At 40.7% G+C, this 16,200-nt stretch overlaps 2 protein-coding genes across 2 annotated transcripts; one reads left to right on the plus strand and one right to left on the minus strand.

Annotated features, from left to right (window-relative positions):
* Positions 1–403: 403 nt before the first annotated feature.
* rbp5 (retinol binding protein 1a, cellular) lies at positions 404–2,998 on the plus strand. The gene is made up of 4 exons (XM_084358288.1): positions 404–823; positions 1,108–1,292; positions 1,756–1,857; positions 2,648–2,998. Exons 1-4 carry the CDS (start codon positions 748–750, stop codon positions 2,699–2,701), a joined length of 417 nt encoding a protein of 138 aa, XP_084214414.1. The 5' UTR covers positions 404–747; the 3' UTR covers positions 2,702–2,998.
* Positions 2,783–16,021, minus strand: LOC311260460 (tumor necrosis factor receptor superfamily member 5). Its single transcript, XM_084358287.1, has 8 exons — positions 15,594–16,021; positions 15,260–15,385; positions 13,036–13,182; positions 12,849–12,942; positions 12,459–12,535; positions 8,333–8,440; positions 5,118–5,267; positions 2,783–4,359 (listed from the first exon to the last, which is right to left on the minus strand). The coding sequence occupies exons 1-8, from the start codon at positions 15,658–15,660 to the stop codon at positions 4,181–4,183; spliced, it is 948 nt and encodes a 315-aa protein (XP_084214413.1). The 5' UTR covers positions 15,661–16,021; the 3' UTR covers positions 2,783–4,180.
* Between the last annotated feature and the right edge of the window lie 179 nt (positions 16,022–16,200).

Consider the following 16,200-nt stretch of genomic DNA (forward strand, 5'->3'; position numbering starts at 1 on the left):
TTCAAGACTAAATAAACAAACTGACCCTTAAAAGACAACACAATTTCGTACTGTTTTACTTTGTTTATATTTGGCGGACCCTGCCACCTTTTTATCTTCAAACAGTGTTCTGGGGACTTTTTTTCCCCTCTGAGAACGGCTTGTTTATTCTGAGTTTGTATTATTCACTCATTAATATATTGTAAATATTAAAATCTTGATTTTTAATTTCTTCTCCAAAACTATATAGTACCCAATTAAGTAAGGAAATGTGAGTATTTCTTGCATCCCTGAGACACCCTACTGGGACTGGTAACATACTGGCCAGCTCCCATTATGAACACACGCACACACACACACACACACACTCCCCTCCCACCACAATGTTAATGACCCAAAGCACCGCCTCTGCCTGCATATGATCCCTCTGAGTACAGACAGATGCATGATCCTCCCCCTGCATGTGGTCCTGCAGGAACAATCCGACTGAGTCACAGCTGCCTGGAAACGATTTCCACAAATCCAGAGTGAGTCTCCGCCAGAGAGGAGTCACATACATCCAGTGAGGAGCAGCCGAGCTTCAAACTCCGAGCAACGGAACAGCAACAGGCTCATTTTACGCACATTCCCGTCGGTCCCAGGCTTTGTCCAGAGACGCTGCGTCAGTGAAACTGATATCAAACCAGGCGACAGCTCATCTGAGGGATCCAGACTCGAGTCGAAGGAAAGAAGGAGGGAAAGTAGAGATTTCAGCTCGTGTGGATCAAAATGTCTAAACCTAATTACTCCGGTGTGTTTCACATGGTGGAACAGGACAATATGGACGCCTACCTCGCAGCTTTAGGTAAGACTCTTATTGTTGCATTAGTGTGCATTTTAAACAATTTCGCTGCCCTTTATTTTAAACAAATTGCATATTTGTATTCCTTTGTTGAACTGAGGTCATCCTTTATTGTGATCTTCTTTATTGATTTCAGTGATGTGGTTCATTTTCATTTGCAGCAGCACATATCACAATCATGAAGTCACCACCTTGTCCTCTCTATGACCCCGGACTCCTCCACACACACCCACACTCACTGTCTCCAGCTCATGTTTCTATTGATTTTTTTTTTTTATTAATTCCAGATATTAATTTTGCTCTGAGGAAGATTGTGTGTCTGCTGAAGCCCACCAAAGAGATCACCCACGACCCGGCCACAGGAAGCATGAAGATCCGCACTATCACCACCTTCAAGAACTTCAACATGGATTTCAACATTGGGCAAGAGTTCACTGAAGATCTGCAGCCGGTGGACGGTCGAACCTGCCAGGTGTGTGTTGATGTGTCTCTGAATATGCACATTGACTTGTGTGGACATGTGTACAGGCCTCTTGATACAGCGGATATACAGTATCACTACTTGCTGTACAAGTTTTCTCTTTGTGTGTTTAATTTGGAATGTCTCGGGGAAGTCGACCCACCCACCGCTGTGATTTCTGTGTTGTAACCACCCCCTGCTGCTCAAAGCCTGGCGATGAAAAAACCCCCTTTCATAGTCTTCAGATTACAAATCCCTTCATGAAACCAGTGCATGAATCAGAATCGGCAGCATCTTCTTACAAAAATCGAGAGAAAAGAGCAAACGGAAGTAAAAGAACAGGAAAATAAATGGTTTTGAATTCACAGTGACCCTTTCACACCGCACAAAGACTCTTGTCCCTGTGTGATCGAACTTGTGAGCTACTTTACATACTAATTACACGCATTAACACATCATCTCTGTGCCTGTGCAGACTACAGTGAGCTGGGAAGGAGACAACCTGATGTGTGTACAGCGAGGGGAGAAAGAAGGACGAGGCTGGACGCACTGGCTGGAGGGCGACAAGCTGCATTTGGTGAGGATGTGAAAAGAAAAGAGGGAGAAGGGAAATGGACAAGGAAAAAGATGCCATAATAGATATGCTAAATGAGGGGAGAACATGCAAATAAGGCAGAGTTTGGAAGTTATTCATTGCCTCATTCAGCTGCACTGCGCTGTCTTTGTGAGAAGAGGTACTTTATGAAAAGGTTTGTGGAGCTGGAGGGGGGGAAAGAAAGGAAGGCGAACACAAAAGAGGGAGAAGACTGTTGAATGCATGTCTTAATAAAGTGCTACAATAACTTTGAACCAATGGCGAGGGTTGGTTCTGCTCATTTTGAGAGTTTCAAGCCTATAGATGATCTGTCGATGCCGATTAAGATTTAAAACAATCAGTATTGTTCCCGTAAACAGCTCTCAAAGGATTTCTAATACCTCTGTTGCAGCGAGGACAAAGCGACGTGTTGTTGACGTCGAGAGAATTGGGAAAGAAATGCCAGCGAGGATCAGGGCTCTAAAATGGTGGATTTTTTTAAAGGTTACACAAAGCAGGAGAAGGGAGCAGCGAGAGGCTAATGAAGAGTGAGTGAGGGGGGAGATAAGTAGATGGAGAAAGAGTGGGAGACGGATTACGAGGTCAAAGGATGAGGGGGGGAGGGGGGGAATGGGATTGAATTTTGGATACACTCCCAGGTTTGTGCATCACTCATTTAACGCTCCCTTGATGTGCCAAACTACTCTTTACACCCCTCACCCCCTTTCCCTCCCCTCCTTCTATCTCCTTTCCCCCTCCTCCTCCTCCTCACTGGTCATTTCCCTCTCTGCAGGAGATGAGAGTTCAAGGCGTGGTGGCCAAGCAAGTCTTCAAGAAGGCTGATTGAAGTAAATGAAGATTTTTTTTAGCGGATAACCTCGATTTATTCATAATGGAATATAGTGATGGACACAGTACAACATTTGAATAATGTTTATAGTTTTTTTTATTTTAATCAACATTAGTCTAAAGCATCACATGAGACCGAATATCTGTGAAAATCACTGATCTGTACATGTTTCTGTCCGATGGTACTAACTGAGAAGAGAGCAGTGGAGCACTTGTACTTGTGTAAACATTCCCACCGTGCTTCCTCATATTGCACTATCTGTCTTCATAATGTCATAAACAAATCATACATCTGCTGGCTGTCACTGCTGCGTCATTCTCCAGACTTTAAATGTCAGTATGTTGCTGGTGCATATCTTCAACGTTTCATATAAGTTCATAAATACTGAAAGTCACTAGAAATTCACATGACAATGTACAATTTTAAGATAAACAGAATTTTTTGGTTGCTTGAACCAGTTTTCATGTACAATTCTCAATCTGGTAGGAACAATATAAATTAAATTAGAAATTCTTTAAAATAAAATTACAACAACACATCTTACATTACAGTAAAACAAGAATTCTTATATTTTTCTTATTGTCAACAAATCCCATGAAAACACCAAGGATTGTATGTATGAGTATGTACCCCCAGTATGTATGAAATAAATTGTCCTCAAGGGTGAAAGGAACAAAAAAGAACTAGAGAGACGTACCCTCAAGAACGTCTTTCAATTTCTGACTTCTCTGTGGCACTCAAGCCCGTTTGTTCTTACAAAGATGTAATTTTTTTTAAACGGGCCAAAATATTTAGTTTCTTTTTTTTAAAAAAAACTATATTTTTCCAGAACAGCGGGGCACTGTAGTTTTTAGCAAATGTTACTCAATCAGCAGTAAAAAGAGAATTTCTCAGGGACTATTTTCTGCTGCGGATTGATCCATATTTAGTGAACATTTTTTCAGCAACAAAACGTGGGCTTGATTTATTAAACTACAGTGCACATGTTCGATGTAATGAAGTAACATAGTCACCCAGTGCAACAGTGTGGCTCATTCATGCGTTTTAAATAGTTTTTTGGACAATGGAGCTCTGTCTGAGGATAAGCCACATCAGGCTTTGATTACACATACATACTTGTTGGCACATTCATTGTCAACTATTGGTTTTGGTCTTTTTCATGAGATTTGTCTAAAGTAAGAAAACTCTAGAATATACAGTTATTTTTAAATAGAGACACCTCTGAGCTGTCGGTAAAAACACTTGGGAAGCTCCCATCTAAGACTAATTCACATCAAAGGAAAATACTCAAGTACAGAGCTGCGCCAGTGGGCTTTACACACAGAATTAGCACATTATTTGTGCTGAAATTCTCATTGAAGTCCTGCAGGGGGCAGCAAACTTTCTTTTTTTCTTTGGTATAAATACTGTAGGTCCAGTTTGACGCTGGAAAGAGACTCGTGGCTCTGGGTAAACGTTGGTGTAACTTTGACTTGATTATGTCCCACACCACTCGTCCTCCTGTGGCTCTGAGTGGGTCCTAAAGAAGCTGTTGCAGTGTACGGCATTTCCATTCCTGTGGTTGGGTTCAGTGAATGAAACTGACACCTTCAGTGGAGTTATCGGACTGTAGCTGTCCACGCTGTCCTGCGGGCTGTCACTGACCACATTATCATCTGAGGAGGAGATTAGAAAAATCAATATTTAGTGTGATCATCCTTCAGAGTAATGTCTCGTCAAATGCTTTGGTCTCTGTGGTTTATGGCCTTCTTAATGGGGCTTATAGCACTTATGAGCATGGAAAGTTTTTCACTCCAAATATACAGAACGTTGACGATTTAAAGGCAAAATGAACATAGTGTCTTAGCTTGTGGGGGGGCCACAACGAGCTGCCTGAACAGCAGCAGTGCTCTTTGGCATAGATACTCGGAGACTTTGAAACACAGGAGGGATGAACAACGTTTTTTAAAATCTCCATTCCTTTACTCAGGGTTCATTTTAACTTGTCACCCGTCTGCACATCTTCATGTTATTCAAACATCCATGCAAACCTTGTAATAATGACAGAGACAACTGGGTGACATCACTGGAGGTTATGTCAGGTTATCAGATTACATGCAGCTTCCTCTGGAGTCACAAAAGGCTTTATACTACTTTTTTTCCACAAATGCAGCAGTACTCTCCAAGACCTATAAACACACTTGAGTGTGTAATTTGGTGTACTTACCCTTTAAAAGTAAAGGTAGTGACCATGAACCACAATGTCACTGATTTAAGTCTGGCTGGAGACGTCTCTAACTCTCTCTTCTGTCAAAACCTCTAACAAAGGCATAAAAATGCCCCCCCAAAACAAAAAACCCTAAACTAAAGAAATGATTTAATATTTTTTAGAGTTGGTGTGTGTGTGCATGTAGCAGGTTGAGAGATTTGTCACCTTGCTTAAAAAGTGGTAAATCGCAGCCGTCTACAGTGCAGCTCTCTTGGCAGTAACTTTTCAGCTCTGTGGTCGGTAAAGGCAGATCCAGTGGACTGTCGGGCGCTGCTGGAACCATATCAATCAAGGTAACTGGAACAATGGGGATGGCTGTCACACAGAAGATAACACAAATAGAGTCAAAAACAAAAGTCTTCAATATCACTCCTACAAAGACAACTTTATGATCATGATCAAGAGATTGCATTAAATCAAATGCATCATACAGCAGATTAACAACTTTTAACTTGGTGACTTGTTATCTGTTATGATACTGATTGGCCTATAGGTGGCACTTGAATCTTTAAAAAACAAAACAAGTCACTCAGATGTGAAGTGTGATCCTGAAAAATATCTCAACAAGCACATAAATCTCCTTTCTAGGAAAACTTTGTCGCACTTTTTCATTAATAAATCTGTCAATTTCAAACAGGTCGTTGTGACTCAATATTGGAGTGATACTCCTCTCCGTTATCTGAGGATCAAACACTCACACTCCTGTACTTGTGAAAGGTGCTTGTAAGAAATTTGTAGTTTCCTTTTTCACAGAAAAAGGCTGTGGTCAGATTTGACTCACAGCATTTAAAGCATATGGAGTGGAAAAATGTGTCAAACTCTTCAATGAAAAATTGTAAATTTGCCCCAGCAGCATAAATCTCTTCTCTGATGTCTGTATGAATGTTCAGTATTTTCCAAACAGTCATCAGTTTGCCCTTAAATGGCTTAATGAACTGCTTTTTATATACTTGTTGTCAATACTGGATTCCAATGAAGTCATAACGAAGCTGAGTTTCCTCTCTGACAAGGTAAATGTTTTACAGCAAACTCTCAAACCTACAGGAAGCAGTACTGTAGTACCAACCAGGTGAAGCTGGCAGCTGAACCTCAGGGGCCTGAAAGAGCCCTTATCCATTGTGTGTAAGGTGGTCAGTTTGTGGTATTTCGATTAATTGCAAATAGACTCGGTAATGTTTACCACTATTGCACACTATCACCCGAACTGATAAGGGGCTATGCTTTGCATCATTATCTGTCTTGTGTAGCAGCCTTGTAGAGACCTTGTTGGGTCTAACCAAATACACTACATAAAGGGGCTTATTTAAAGCTACTAAGCAACTTTCTTTTCTTTTCTTTTTTTTAAACCCATGTGGACAAGAGGATGAGTCATTAATCATCTGTAACCACTTTCCTTTCGCCGAGTGGCGAGGCACACCCTGTCGCCAGTTAATCAAAGGGCTGACATATAGGGATAAACAACCATTCACACCTACGGGCAATTTAGAGTTACCAAGTAACCTCACTTGCATGTCTTTGTACTCTGAAAGGAAGCCGGAGAGAACATGCAAAGAGCCGGGTCTTGAACCCAGGACCTTCTTGAGGTGACAGTGCTAACCACTGCCCTAAAAGAGGATGATGATGAAAGAAAGTAAGCTCTGTTTTAGTGCCATACAGTACCACCAGACTACAAAGAAGTGTCTTCCCTTAGGCTGTGAGACCCCTCAAAATCAGCCTCAGCAGGCAGCTGCTATTCAAATCTGTGCAAAATAGCCTCTGTAACAGGTTTTATCTAATCACTCTGTACACATTTATTTTTGTTTCCCTGGAAGGTTTTTTAAAGTAATTTTTTAGGGTTGAGAATTGTGCCTCTCTATTAGAAAATAAATGTACACATGTACTTATACAGTGAATCAAAAACTCATTTATTACTTGTTGTGTAGTTGCATATTGCAATAACAATCAAGGGTTGTTACAAAATCCCACGGCACACTTGGACTTGCCTCACAGCACATCAGTATGGAACCACTGCTTTAGACCACGATTTCTCCACTACTATTGTAACTTCCAGTCTCAGTGTATGTGAACTACAGGTTTCCACATCACACATTAGTAAGTTGCATAATGGACCATGTCAGTTGTGATGTCACAAGCTCCTGCTTGTATGTACGTGAGTCAAACTCAGATTTAAGGTGAGCGCAGAGAACCTTGAAGCAGATGAAAAGGAAAACAGACGTCTTGTGTCAAAGTCTGCATGCACATCATTCTGCATCGCCGAGCTCAAACATCACAGTGAAGTTACAATAAACAAAACACTTTTTTGTGTTCGACAACTTGCTGTTCCAGATGAAAAAAGTCCTGGTTTCTGTGCTAAAGCTGTTTCTTTGGAATACATTTGTGGTTATAAAGAGTGCTTGCTGCACAAACCATATCTTAGCAAACAAAACCAAAACTATGTTCATGGCACGCTACTACATCAAGTGGGAAAATACCAGTGTCCTTTTTAGTAATTTGCATGTAAATAACCCTTTGAAGTTACCTCCATACTGATAAAGTTAGATATAAAGAAAATCCAGATGTATTATGATAAGCATAGAGACTCTTACTGGCAATCATAAACATCATCACAAACATTACCAACTAACACGGATGCAGTCTTTTCAAACTGGCCCTTTTGATTGGAAGCACAGATCCGACTTTCAGATTGTCAGAACCACACACTTCTTCAAGCCCGACCTTCTCTCGTTAGTTGTACTTCATGAGTAAATTCCAGTATTGGCACATGCTTCAGTGGAAATACAGTAAATGTCAATGAAATACGACAGAACGTCAGGCAAAACAATCAATGATGGGACTGTGCCGCATACGTAGGATCTGTTTCTCAGTATGAGTTAGCTACCTGTGAAGTGTGCGTCACATTGTACCAAATAACTATGTCAGCCTGAATATGCACAGGATGTGGTTTACCCATTCAGTTTGTCATGTTTGCTGAGCTTGTTTAGTAACACAGTTCCTTATTTATCCTGTCTGGGTTGTACTAACTCATAAATGTTCTGCTTCTCTGCAAAAAACAACGTAAATTACGCTTATTTGAACTTCACACTTGATTCAAATTAATAGCAGATAATCAGGTATGAATAGAGAGCTTTTTAATGAATTCTCTGTAAAGGAAGCTGTGCGTGGGTATGTTTGAAAGAGACGAGCAGCGACCTTCAACTGTATGACTTCAAAGCAAACTGTGTCTCACAGTTGTGGCTGACAACGTGCGTAGACTGCCAGTGCGTAGGCCAGCCTTTGCACTGCTTCATCGCCCCTTCAGGAAGACTTTTTTAAAAGCGTGAGAGCAAAAGTGTCAAAAACAATGATGAAACACACCCACACATGTTACATGTTGTACACACCTGTTCTGTATGACTTGCGTTTTTCCCTCCAGCAGATAAGAATGAACAGGACGACTGCGGTCAACACGAGTCCCGACCACAGGCCTGCGGGTAATATCCAGTTACAACCTGATACGCAGACAGAAAGAAAGAGAGAGGGGTTTTCACAGGGACCCAAATACATAATAAGCTTTTCCTCCTGATTGCACAAGTAACTTCTGGTAAATTAAGTGGGAGTGAGTGATTACTAAAAACCGCTCGTGTTTCCGCATTAATTATATTGTCAGCAAGGTGATGAATGAAATGAATGTGACTATAAAAGATGACAAAAAAGCTTTCAGCAGTTTCCTCAACAAAGGCCAATATGAATGAATAATCATTCAATTTGCATTTCATTCACAATGCTGACATCAGAACAGTCACACCTTATTTAACATTTATAAGCAGCATTTAAACACCTAATAAGGGGTTTATAACACGCTATAATACATTTTTGAAGTGTTTATGGTTGTCTGAAACATCCATAACTGTAGAAACAGTTCACTCATGCTTAATAACCCTAACACCTTATGATTACAGACATAAACAAACCCTTAGAGTGTGTTATAAAGCAACATTATGTAACTTTCTAACCTTAAAATAACAGCTTCAAAATCATTTTGATGGTACAGTGTCTTGTAATAGGGTGAGTGGTGTCTCTGTCTCAGCCACTCTGCCCCCCATCACTTGTCTCTGCTCTATGTAACTTCAGTGAGAGGGTAGGATCACAGCGTTACATACATGTTTACTTTACATAAAAGGTTTCAACACACTGTGATGATGTAATGAGTTTTGTTTGTAGTGAGCACCTACATGATGTCTGACAAAGCATTGCAGACCTGGGATTTGTATTTATGACAATTGTGGGAGTGTCAAATCCCACAAAATGCTAATTTCTACATAATGTGGCCTTAAAAATATACATATCTTTTACAGGCGGGTTTAAAACTGTACAAATGTTAGCAACATAATCATATACACACGTGTATATAATGCCAGTTTGTTATTATATTTTCAAGCAGTAATTGTACTGTACCACTTACAGAGGTGGGACGTAACTAAGAACAAATACTTTATTGATGTACTTGTCAGTAGATTTTTCAGGAATATGTACTTTACTTGAGTATTTATTTTTCTGAAAATGTTTTACTTTTACTCGCTACATTTTAACAGAAATATCTGCATTTTATACTCAGAACAGGCTCGTTACTTAAACGTTAATGCAACTGACGTAAATTATCGATTATTTTAATCTTGCGTCATTGCACGCTACCTTCCCAAGATCACAAGAGTGATTTCAACCTACAGTATCAGTGCTTATCACACGTCACCAAATGACGTCAAAGATGTAACGAGACAGAAATAGACGGAGAGGGAGACTCACATGCAGAAAAAAACCCGCTGACCCTGCCGCCCTCTGCCTGAATTTTCCTATTTTGTCAATTTGTCGCCATGCTTGTGACGCTTTATCAACCCAAAATGTCGCTATGTGACGTCCTGGGAATGAGACTCAACAATAAAATATCTTTCTGGTGCATTTCTGAACAACTCAGACAAATCCTCCTGATTCTGCCTTTAAGTTTAACAGTGTTTGAAACATATTACTATGACGGGAGGTTCAGTTAGCTCTGCATAAAAATGTCCTTCAGATGGATACTTTGAGTACATTTCAGAGCCTGTACGTTCTTACTTGAGTAAAGAAGTTGAATCAGTACTTCTACTTTTACCAGAAGGTTTTTTTTATACACATATATGTGCTTCTACTTTTGCCGCCTCTGACGACTTATAAATAGGTGGGATTAAAACAAGAGTTACTGCTGCCTTCTAAGCACCTGTGGTCGGAATAACCTTTTCCTTTTGCGTTATGAAGTAGTTTTGTTTCCACGTAAAAGTCACTGGCAAATTTTACACACATGTTAGATCTGTATATTATGCTCATATGATGTGTTTCACTACTTTTTTGACTGGAGTAAAGAGAACAGCTGGTTTCAGACAATGATGTGACTAAAACACACGAATAGGAAAGTTTTTCTGAGTGCACGTTTTGATGTCTAAAATCTGACTGAATTCGTAGACCTGTCCTAGTATTCATTCTGTTGTCAGCTCTTTGTTTTCCTTGACACATACTAACTCTCATGACAATTCAGAGCCAGCCACTTCCTCCCGCCCTGCATTAACCCCTTTCCCGCCACCCCCCTCACCTGACCTTTCCCGCCCACCTGCACACCTGTTTCCCTCTCTTGCAGTATGTGCATGCCCCTTTCTTCTCATTCCCTGCCAGACAGTCTATTGTGCTTTGTGCTTTCCAGCCTTTTTTCTTCCTGTCTGACTTTGCCTGCGTGATCTCCGTCCTGACCGTTGGACTTCTGTATCCCTGCCTGACTCTTTTGTTTTAGATACATTTGCTTGCCTGCCTTGATCTGCTTCCTGGTATTGATCTTCGCCAGTTTTTGACTAAAAGTAAACACGTACCTGCCGGTGAGTCAAAAGATAGTTTGGATTCAAGTCTGTTCTTCTCTGAGCCTTCACAAGATCACGTTTACTTGTCTTTAATCTCTTTAATTGTGGACACTGGTAAACAAAACTCAAGACAAATGGCGCCTGTGTGCACATCATGGATGTTTTTTATAGATGTATATTAACTTTTATACAACCTGTCTTCTATTTCTGTTGGTGGTCTGAGTTTAGCTGCGTAAACTTCAATAAGTCTCAATCATTCTTCCTGTTTAACACTGCTAGGCAAGTTGCTGGCAGGTAGAAGTGAGTATATGTGGGTCTCATGACTCACTAGCACCAGCTTCGGAGTAGTGGACTAGTTTTGAAGACCAAAACAAAAAAATCTCTGTAAAGTTTTTGAAGCATAGCAGGTCCACAACAGCCATTAACTTTCACCACACTAGCTGCATGGCTCTAGGGATGGCAGTGTCGGCTGGTCCACCACTTTGGTTCAGACTAAGATGTCGCAGCATCTCCTGGATGGATCTGGAACTGGAATTTTTTTTCCCAGAGCATGAACCCTAATGACCCTCTAACTTTTCTCTTGTGTCACCATGTGGTTGACATTTGTGGTTTTCAGCTAAAAGTCTGGATAACTTTTAGATGGATTGCCATGGCATTTGGCACACATGTTCTTGTCCCCCTCATGCTGAACTGCAATCTTTTTGGTAACCCTCTGACTGTTCGACCCAAGCCCCCAGGACAAGCGGCAGGCTTTGAAGCCAACACTCATAGTGGCCAAAACGTGTCATCACAATGTCACATCATGCACTGGGGCCATAAGCTCACATTGTGAAAGAAGTGGCTCAGTCTCATTCCCTTGAACCTACAATAAATTATGTTCTTGGCCACTCTGTGTCATCAGAATGAATTGTGACAAATTTAAGCTCATGTGATGCACTTGTTAGCAACAGTTGCTTTTTCAACACATCCAGCAGTTACAGAGAAACATCGTTCTTTCAGTCATTTTTCAAGTCCGACACTCGTCCTCTTTTATCCCTGCTTTTGGTCTTCTGCTGGAAATACGTGGCTCTTTAGCTACTAAATGCTCCACTTCTGTACATTCACCATCTAGTTGACAATTATTGGTGGGTTTTTAGAGCTGTTTGGTTACAAAAAAACATGTGCGTTGTAGCCGAGAGTGGTGAGAGTGAATCAAAACAGTCAAGTTGTGGGCTGGACATCTAAACAATGAAACTCACTATAAAGCTCTGTAAAGCCGAGGGTAGCCACAGTTTCAGATGACTGAGTACTCTGCAGCTTCATCTTCACCCCCTTTCACATTGTGATACTGTCATCTGATCAGTCACAACTTTAATCTTTATCCTCTAAAGGAGAAATGACTCTTTGCAGCCAGTCACAATCACATAATCACTCCTACCTCCTGTCAGAGACTAATACTGATGCAACAAGTGTCTTTCTCTGGAATGGTTTCCCATCTCTACTCTACTTCCTCTCTAAATAACTTGGTCATATGACATATTGGAACTGAAGGTCAACAGGAACTCTCTGAGTCGCTAAAACATCCGCTACATTGCATTGCAGGATTTCAAGATCTGAAAATCAGATACACATTTGAAACAACAGCCTAGAAGTAAAAATGGAGACCTACGAGTTATGAAGTCACCACAGATGGCGTCAGTTTTGGCGGTTCCTCTGGTTTTCTGCACTTTACCGAAGTCCTCACATCTGGAAACAGCACACAGAGACAAACAAATAAATATTCAGGTTTTGTTTATTTTGACGTTTGTCTGACTAAAACTGCATCAAATTTTCAGACGTTACACCATTCCTACACTGTGGATAACATATAGTCACAGTAGGTGTGATGTGGGATGTTTCGGGTTTGTAGACTGAGGATGTGGACCAAAATAAAACTTCTGCAGTGAGTCGTTGGATGACTAATGAATGATTCAGCCACATTTGGTCACAATACATGTATCGATATCCTGCTTGCACTTTGATAACAGTAATGAAAGTATTAGCGGAGATGCAGTCTGACCTGGTATGCGGTTTACAGGATGAAAGGAAATCTGTTACGTTGCTGTAGGTCCCTTCTTTACACGGAGCACAGATTGTGTCATTCATGCCAATGGCTGCAAGAAGGAATGAAATGTTTGTACTGCGTTTTGGCAAAATGTGAATGAAGTACATGATGATTTATTTTGCATTTTACAATGTAAGCCTACCTGGAGCCTCGACCCCATAACCCTCAGAGCACCGGGTCGCTGGCGTACAGTGGTCACAGACATCATTAGCGCAGTAATAACCAGTCACGCATTCGCACACCGCATCCTCGTGAGCTTTACACTCCGTTACATTCCTCTGGTTGTTACCTGAAAGAGACAAAGAGTGAAAGAGTCAGTCCAGTAAGAGGTGTCCATCTTTTGTTGCTCCTGCAGAGGTCACACCCACATTGTGTGTATGACTTTCTTTGTGAGAATCAGTTTGAGTTTCAGACCTTGGAGGCGAGGACATTTTTGGACAGACCTTTAAAACGCTGTTTAAGAGTTCAAACTTGGTTTTAAAGGTGAGGTTTAGGTAAAGGTTGGGATTAGGCATTTTATTTTGATGGTTAATGTGGGTTAATAAGGGTCCTCAGTAGAAGTACAAATGTCCTTGTGTCTGAACGTGACTTAGACCAATTTCAGGGACACATTTCATATTCAAGACCAGTTGGGGGACAGAAGTTATGTCCCAAATTGGAAAATAGCTGATTTTTGGGTCACAGTTTGGTCAAGTCAAGGTTAGGGTTATGGTTAGGATTAGGGTTAGACAAGTAGCGGTTAAGATTAGGTTTAGTCTCCAGGAAGTGAATACAAGTCTATGAATTCCCCAAAAGTGACCTAAGTAAGACATGCGGCTGTGTTGTTTTGAGTCAGAAGAGACAAAACAACCACTCAGGCAACTACCAGGAGCCACAAAACAACTTCAGAGAGAAAAAATTCATTATAATAGAATTAACACAACCTGTTAGGTCCTCTGATACAGATCATTTTAGGACACATAAATAAAACTGAGTGGACTTGACTTGAGAGTAAATGACAAAGTTAAACTGTCAACGTTTTTCTTCTTTCATTTCCACACTGTGAAATGGAGCACAAGTCCCCCGACTGCCTTAGAAATGTGACTCACAGAACTAAACTTGAACTAGAATGGCTCTCGGTGGAGCGCATACCTCCACCAAGGCCTCTGATTCAATCAAGCCTAATCCAATATCAAACTCGATAGCCTTGTATCAATCTAAACTTTAAACCACCCTTAACTGCTTAATCACAATTTAAGCTCACCAGATCTAAGATCCACATCAAATTGTACTCACTCATAGATATCAGCCACTCGTCCCACTCTGATACAATACCCCCATCATATGCCTTTGACTCACATTAGTTACTATAGATTTAAACAATAATGTGTTTTTCATAGTTAATGAATGAATAGTTAATGTGAAAAAAACAAAGACCTAGCCAGCCAGCCACTTTTGACTGTACTGTGTACAATCCGCAACTCCCCCCCAGCCAACTCAAGATTTACATCTTTGACCCCATCTGGCCGTCCCGAAGAGGAATTACTTGGGGCACCACTGGTTCACTGAACTTAAGTACAAATTCAACAGGCTCGAAATATTAAGCAACTCTAGACCACAGTTAGTTTTGCTTTCCGGATACATTCTCAGTTCGAAAAGGTCACACAGCGCTCTGCACCAGAATTGTTTAATTAGACGTGTGGGAGGTAATTACCTTCAAGGCTGTTAAAATCATCTTTACAGCATATTTTCATGTACAGGCTTGTTCCAGCTCTTGACTGAAACTACATTACGTACAATGAGTGGCATATTCAAATCAAAAACTGCAGCTTTTTTTTTTTTCTTTTCTTTTATACCTGCAGCAGATATATTGTGATTCACTATATACGTATTTCCCCCAAACTAACACTAGAATACTTGGTATTTTTCAAAACTGAAAATTGTGCCACACATCTCACCCTGACTGATCCAGTAATACATGGTAAACTATATATATATATATATATATATATATATACATCGTATAACTACAGTACAAGTATTACAAACATTATTTGCAACTTTATGATAAATAATTTCTTACTAAATGGTTTATAAACCATTTAATTATTTGTTAACTGTAAAATTACTATCAGCTAAGGTTTAATTTACTGTAAATTTACAATTTATTAATAATGGTTATTATAAGTGGTGTCAGTGAGGGGTTAATGGATTAAAAAAGAAAAGAGGAAGATGTTGATTTGTGATGGTGTTCACATGAAGAAACCATTGCAAAACATACATCTATAGTCTATTAAAAGGCAACGGGGGTCTGAAGAGGAAGGAAACGGCTTTTGTTTGCAGTACAGGAAAGCGTGTGCGTCCGTGCATATACAGTAATGACTTACTGGAACTGCAGACCTTGCAGAAGTGACAATTTCGCAACTGATTCATTGTGGCTGTGAATTGTCCAATTTCACATTTGGCACACTCGATTGCCTTCGATCCATCACACCCAGCTTTCAGGTACGTCCCTGATGATGACAGTTGAGAAAATAGAGATATACAGAAGAATCAGATGTCATGCAAATACAGTGTGAGACGAACACTGAAAAGCTGAGTGTTTACACAGAACAGATACACAGTACAAAGCGTGCCGCGGTTTGCACAGTCCTACAAAGAAGTTTGTTATCCAAACAGAAAAGAAATGTAAGTAATGAAAGCTCTAAGGTTTCGACTGACCTGGTTTGCATTGATCGCAGCATTTCCCATGTCTGTTGAACGGAGTTGAGCAATTTTTCCCATCCATTTGTAGCCCATTCGATTACAGTCCTCCACCTGTGTGTAAAATATCTTCAACAACCGTCTTCCTGTACACTCTTCTCCTAAACTTACTCCTCACCTTTGAACGACAGACGTTTAATTTATCTGAGCTGACTGAGCATCACTCAAGGTGCAGTATCTTCCTCTTTTTCGGACGTTCACTTATTCACTGCTCACATTCGTCTGTCTCCTCTCTCTCTTTCTGCCGTCTGAGCTGTCTGTGACTGCATGTATGTTGCCCCCTCACTCAGCCTTACCTACTTCTCATGTCTTTTCTAACCCTACACGGTGGAAAACCCCAGTGACCCTTATCTGCTGTTTTCCCCTCAGTCTCTCTCTCTCTGTCTCTCTCTCTCTCTCTCTGTGTCTCTGTCTCTCCTCATTTCCTTCCTGTGCTAGCCCTCTCACTGCGAGGTAAGCAGTGCGTGTGTTTCCGTAGAGCTACAGGACCAAAGGCTGATTTTGGCACTCTTTAACTACGCAAAGCAACGCAGCACAATGAAACATTTCCTCTCTCCTCTACACC

This window comes from Pagrus pagrus (assembly GCF_965226575.1).
Source record: "Pagrus pagrus genome assembly, chromosome: 7".
Classification (NCBI taxonomy): domain Eukaryota; kingdom Metazoa; phylum Chordata; class Actinopteri; order Spariformes; family Sparidae; genus Pagrus; species Pagrus pagrus.